The 6,432-nt window shown below is 39.9% G+C and overlaps 1 protein-coding gene across 1 annotated transcript; it reads left to right on the top strand.

Annotated features, from left to right (window-relative positions):
• The first annotated feature begins 68 nt into the window (after window positions 1-68).
• Window positions 69-6,084, top strand: ddx20 (DEAD (Asp-Glu-Ala-Asp) box polypeptide 20). Its single transcript, XM_043246192.1, has 11 exons — window positions 69-400; window positions 609-703; window positions 885-1,053; window positions 1,890-2,013; window positions 2,103-2,245; window positions 2,339-2,477; window positions 2,654-2,712; window positions 3,428-3,510; window positions 3,616-3,721; window positions 4,078-4,179; window positions 4,854-6,084. The coding sequence occupies exons 1-11, from the start codon at window positions 208-210 to the stop codon at window positions 5,996-5,998; spliced, it is 2,358 nt and encodes a 785-aa protein (XP_043102127.1). The 5' UTR covers window positions 69-207; the 3' UTR covers window positions 5,999-6,084.
• Window positions 6,085-6,432: the final 348 nt, after the last annotated feature.

The raw sequence follows: 6,432 nt of genomic DNA, 5'->3' as shown, positions 1-6,432 counted from the left end.
GGTATTTGAAGTCATACATTTTGTGCGGCTACATAATTGCGGTTTCAGTTCAAATTTTATTGTCAAATAAGTGTACTTGTCGCCCTCTGCTGGAGGTTGCTGGTATTTTAAGCGGCGTTTCTGCTCCTGTGCGCCAGAGGGCGACGTGATTCACCGCGCAACTCATTTATTCAGCGTCGAAGAACTGAACTGAGACGCAAGAGAAACATGGCGGCGTCCGTGAAAGCGGCGCATGAGCTGCGGTCCAGATCCCGGACGGACGATGTTCTGATTAACGAGGGGGTCGAGTTCAGTTCGCTGCTCCTCTCAAAACCCGTGCTTGAGGGTTTATCTGCCTCTGGCTTTCAGAGACCGTCCCCCATCCAGCTGAAGGCAATCCCGCTGGGAAGATGCGGACTCGGTACGAGACCCGATGATAACTTGAGAATAGTACCAAAACAAGCCTAAACCAACAGTCTTGACATTAATTATATAACTAAAAAACGACTGCACTGTAGTGTCAGGAGTGTAACGTTACTTTTAAAATGATAGGGCATTCACGAAAACGTGCTTGTATTTCATTCGTTATCGGGAAATTATTGTGTGCATTGACTTTTTCTTCTGTCCAGATCTTATTGTTCAAGCCAAGTCTGGCACAGGAAAAACCTGTGTGTTCACCACTATCGCTTTGGACTCTCTTATTTTGGAAAACGCAACCACACAGGTATTACTTTCACAACGTGCGGCGAAATATAATAATGTCTTTTTGGATATTTTTTCGTGTAAAATGGATTAAATATCCTATGGAGATTTCGAAAGATTTATCTTTTGATGTTAAAAATAAGCACCGAAAACAGGAGCGCGTGTCTGTGTGAGAATGATGCGCCCTTCCCGTGTCCCGCCAGGTGCTGGTTTTGGCCCCCACTCGGGAGATAGCGGTGCAGATTCATGCTGTTGTCATGACGATAGGCAGTGCAATGGAGGGCTTGGAGTGTCACGTGTTCATCGGCGGCAGACCTATCAGTCAAGACAAAGTTAATCTGAAGAAATGCCACATTGCCATTGGTTCACCAGGTTTGAGCTAATTGTAATTCTTTTTAGGTGCATTACATTTAGAACTGTAACTTAGTGTAGATTTGCTAACGTTGCATGTAAAGATCTTGTGTAGAAGTGATACATTTTTTTTTCACTAAACACTCCTCCGCTCTGCTATTGGTTGGCTTGTTAACTGAACAACTGGTTGCTGATTTGCTGTGATCAGGCTGCTCATATAAAATCATCTTATCTTATCAGTGGCGTTTAGGGGATCTGGAAGTTTACACGGTTAAAGTTCAACCCTATCTATGTGCTAATGATTATTCATTCATATATGCTTCTTTCTTTTAAACCTTTTTAACCAAAATGTCTTGATTGACTCTTCCAGTAAAAATGACAGACTTCTGTCTAATAGTGTCACAAGCTGGAGTTTCCAGTCATTTATTCTGCTTAAACTCCTTGTTTTACTCGTACACTGCATGCTTACATTCAGATCTGCCACCATCCATTTAACACTGAAATATCCTGAATCCTGTCCTGCCCTATTTTTAAAATTAGTTTTTGCTGCTTTTAAATGATTTTGGTTAATTTAGACATGCATCATTATTTTGAAGAAAGTATCTATTGCTATCTCCATTTTATCACGACTTTGAGCATATAAAGCAAATATATTGAGCATATTTTACTAAAGAATGCTTTGACGTTAAAATATGTTGTTTATTAAATTAGTCAAAGTGTTCAATTTGGATAATCTAATTAGGAAATTATCTGGAAGAGTGTTTTTTTTTTTTTCAGTGGCTAGAGGTTTCTGGAATAGAACAGTTGTAGTTGTTATTTTATAAGGTAGTGTTGATGAAGTTGTGTTGTATTTATAGGTCGCATTAAGCAGTTGATAGAGATGGGAGCCCTGACTACATCCTCTATTCGCTTGTTTGTTTTGGATGAGGCTGATAAACTGCTGGAGGATGACAGCAGCAGCAGCTTTCAAGAGCAGATCAAGTGAGAGCTGAATTGGTGATTTTCATTCAGAGTCTGCTCTGCATTGTAATTCAGCAGATTTGAGTTTATTTTCTCTCTCTCTGTTTTAGCTGGATATTCTCCTCTTTGCCAGCAAACAAACAAATGTTGGCCCTCTCTGCCACCTACCCAGAATCTTTAGCACAATATCTGTCAAGGTACATGAGAGAGCCGACGTTTGTGCGACTGAACCCGACAGACCCCGGACTCCTTGGTCAGTCTGCACTCCCGTTTGATTCATTGATGTTTTTATTCTGTGTAAATACCCTTTCAGATCTGAGTTGAAGTGATATATTCTCTCCTCCAGGGCTGAAGCAATACTATAAAATCGTGCCGTCTCATTCATTACCTCATAAAGTCTTTGAGGAGAAGGTGCAGAGTCTCCTTGAACTCTTCAGCAAAATCCCATTTAACCAAGCGCTGGTGTTCTCAAACCTCCATACAAGGCAAGAGCTGACACACCTTTCAATTACTTCCATTATTCTGAAAACATGCTGATGTGTGCAGTAAGAGTAACCGATACGGTTACAGCACCGGTCATTATTCAAAGACTTATTTTAACAAAAGAATTGTGATCTTTATTGAAAGTAATGAAAGACTGAGTTGAGCTGTTGTTCTGCAGAGCTCAGCATCTGGCTGATATCCTCTCCTCTAAAGGTTTGCCTGCGGTCTGCATCTCAGGTGAGCTTCACCTTGGGTTTCTTTTAAAACTTGTTTGGCCTTGCTGTGTATTAAACACACTTTTACTTTATAGCAGCTTTCTAGTGGTAATTAAATCATTTGTAATGACGAGCATATTATAAACACTTTGTCACTGAGAAATGTTTACAAATCCTTTTTCTAATTAGTGATTTCTTTTAAAATGTTAGTGGTTTGTTTCTTTAGGTTTGATCTCAAACAAACAGAATTTATGGTTTTAATTGATGTAAGTTATATAATTTAAGCTCATAAAAGGTGACTGTAATAATAGGAATAATAGATCACATAAGGGCCATTCAACACAAAACATGCAGACTAAAAACCCCTGCAAGGTCACAAGATGTTTTTTTTTTTTTTCCCCAAGGTTTTTACTTTTAACTTGTGGCATTAAAATTTTAGAGAAGAGAAAAAAATTAATGAAACTGATTATTAATACATTTATAATAACATTGCACAACTCCTTGTATTGTAGTCTAGGGCAGCCTTCTCCTTGGAGGATATATGAAATACTGCTTGACTTCAAATAAAAGGCATGTTATCAGAAGATATATTCTATAATTAATTTAGCTCTCTTTGATACTGAGTGTGTGCATATAATGTCTTACAATGCAGCCACTGTTAGCAACTTACTATGTTTTGGGAAAAGAATGATATAATTTAGATTGTTTAAACCCCTTGATTTGTGGTTTGTTTGTAGGTGGTTTAAGTCAGGATCAGAGGTTGGAGGCGATGTGGAAGCTGAAACAGTATCAGTGTCGAGTTTTAATATCCACTGATCTGGTGAGGCTCGGAACCTATTATAACACCTACACTGGAAAACGCCTAATGTTTAATACCAAAACAACATTTAATTTGCAATAATTTAATTTGTAATGTCTCACACAGACCTCACGTGGTATTGATGCAGAGAAGGTGAACTTGGTGATTAATCTGGATGTTCCTCAGGACTGGGAGACCTACATGCACCGTATTGGTCGTGCTGGACGTTTTGGTGCGTCCAATTATAAAACAATTAAGCACCAATATATGTGAAGCCTCCGCTCTGTGGTTTTAATTAATGTGTGTCTTGGGCATTTACATGAGGGTGCTTAATCAGAGATCATCTGCTCTGGGACAGGTCAGAGTCTGAAAGGGCAACTACAGCAATCAGTTTCATAATTAGCTGCTAAACACAAACTCATCAAGAGCTTCTTAATGACTGCAGCACTCCAAAATCAGAATTCATAATTGGAACTTGAGCGTGATGTTGTTGTGGATGAATTTAATTTTTATTCTCATTAGAATTCTGGAAATGGATACTATCAGCAGTGTCTCTCCTCTAACCGTGACCTCTGTCTTGTGTTTCAGGCACTCTGGGGGTTGCTGTGACCTACTGTTGCTATGGAGAGGAGGAGAACAAAATGATGGCCATTGCTCAGAAATGTTCTCTGAATCTCACTCATTTACCAGGTACTTCTAAAAGTCAAAGAATATTCCAGGTTCTGTGCCAGTTAAATGCATTTGACATTTGTGACATAATGGTGAAAGAAATGTATGCGACAGTGATGCACTTACAATGGAAGTGAGTAGGGCCAGTCTATAGAGTCACTAAAATATAATATAAATTAAAGGGGTCATCGGATGGCCATTTTTTTGAATGAAAATGAAAAATGGCCTTAATGAAAAGTCTATAATGTACAAGTCAAATTGGGCTTTGTCTTTCCGCTACATGTGAGGACAAAACCTTTTTGATTGAAATGAGGTAGGAGGAAAAACTTGCAAGCAAATGCAAAACATTTGAGATGATGCAAAGTTTCTTAGATGAACTCAATACTTTGGCGAGAAAATATTACTGCTTTTTTTGCATCATGTCTCAATGTATACTTCGGGCTGACTGCGTTCTGCAACAGTCTGCACACTGTCCTTGTGATTTCATTTTGTCATCAGGAATGTCCCCGGACGTCCTGGCCTTGGGAGGACTTTTCCTCTTATGTTAAATTTGTTGGCACGGCAGCACAATACTATGAAGCCTAAAATGGCTGTAAAAATGAGTAAAGGTGTGATTGAACTTTCACTGAACGTGGAATTTTCCTTTTAATTTGGCATGAAGGATGTTAAGCATGTTTCCTGGCCTTGTGTTACAGATCCAATCCCTGCAGGGATCATGGAAGAGGCTTGTGACTGGGATGTGATAATTGAACCGCCTTCAAAACCCACTCCGAAAATTCCTAAAATTCCTAAACCAGAGAAGAAGAAACAAGATAAATCTGAAAAGCTTACACTGAAATCGTCCAGAGAGCCTCGCATCTCGACGGACATCCCAGAAAGAACAACAGGTGAAACATCCTACAGTGAAGCTGAAACCAAGGTTAAAAAGCACTCACCCAAACCTGGGAGGCAAATGCCATTACAGTCTGCTACAGACCTCCGGCATGAATCGACTCCTGCTCAAAATGAGCAGAATGCCACCCTTCCCAAAATTCCTCCGCTATCGTCTTTTAAGTTGCATGCACTAAAAGCAATGACTTTCAGTGAGGCTATGGCAGATTATGAGAGTTTCATAACAGAAGGTCCGGGAAGATCTGTTGAAATCATTCGCCAATATGGATTCAGTAGGTGTCGAGATGCAGTTAATGATCATCATAACGGCCGTGATGATGATGATGACGATGATGATGATGGGGGTGATAATTATAAGGCCTATAAATCATATGCTCTAGAAGAATCGCACTCCCATCAAGATCTTCCTCCACCACAGGAGGTTTCAGAGTTGTCCTCTGAGCAGAAGAGTGTGTCATCTGATGATTCATCTTCAGAGTCTGAGATGGAGGTGGAGAGTGAATCAAGCTCTTCAGTCCCTGCTCGGTCTTCACATCACACTCCTGCTCTTTCAGATAAAAAGAATGATTCCTCTTTACCTTCAGCAAGCGCGTTACAACAGGCTAGCAGAAACAAGCAAAGGCCTGGTAAACCTCAATGCCAGAATCCTGGTAAACCTCAATGCCAGAATCCTGCTAAACCTCAATGCCAGAATCCTGCTAAACACCACAGCCTTCCCCAGAAACACCGGCCGGCCTCTAAATCCAGCAGGAAGGCTGCCTCGGTGGGACAGAAGGGGAGGAAAAGGGAGACTGATGAACTGGTAGAGGACGTGCCTGAGCAGGATTACTGGAGTTCATACAGAGCCTGGGTTGAATATTACAATTCATATTATCGCCATTCACCCTATAACTGGATGACTGCGTTTTATATGAATTCTGTCTACATAAAAGAAATGATGAAGCACTAGAAATGTTGCTAAGCAGATGACTCTTGAGCTTTGTAATGCTCACATTTGCGTTGTATTTTTTTTCTCTAATAAATAGTAATTCTTAAGATGTTACGTGCAATCATTTAAAATGTGTTAAAGCTAACTGGCGTTTTATTCATACATATAAAACTATCATTATGAGAACCTAATGAACATTTTACCTAAATATCTCATAGGGAAATCAACGTTCAGTGTTTTTAGCTGCAATCAGAGAAACCACGCCCACTAATCTGTAGATCCTGCTGGATAATAACACTGATTAGCAGAAATAAAGCAGCGCTCTCCAAATCAACCGAAGACCTCTAGAACAAGCGAAATACACGGAAATAACAAGAATAAGGGCTAGGTGACCTTTCTAGACCAGTTCAAGATAAGATAAGGACCTTTGAGTTGTTGAACCATGATTAGTACAT

The sequence above is a fragment of the Puntigrus tetrazona genome, chromosome 8, assembly GCF_018831695.1.
Source record: "Puntigrus tetrazona isolate hp1 chromosome 8, ASM1883169v1, whole genome shotgun sequence".
NCBI lineage: Eukaryota > Metazoa > Chordata > Actinopteri > Cypriniformes > Cyprinidae > Puntigrus > Puntigrus tetrazona.
This window is presented reverse-complemented; position numbering and strand designations above follow the sequence as displayed.

What these genes read in the sequence shown, in the direction of transcription:
- ddx20 (XM_043246192.1), top strand. Translation starts at nt 208, where the DNA reads ATGGCGGCGTCCGTGAAAGCGGCGCATGAGCTGCGGTCCAGATCCCGG. An exon ending in TGGAAAACGCAACCACACAG is followed by an intron (nt 704 to 884) that starts GTATTACTTTCA and finishes GTGTCCCGCCAG; the next exon opens with GTGCTGGTTTTGGCCCCCAC. An exon ending in TTCTCAAACCTCCATACAAG is followed by an intron (nt 2,478 to 2,653) that starts GCAAGAGCTGAC and finishes GTTGTTCTGCAG; the next exon opens with AGCTCAGCATCTGGCTGATA.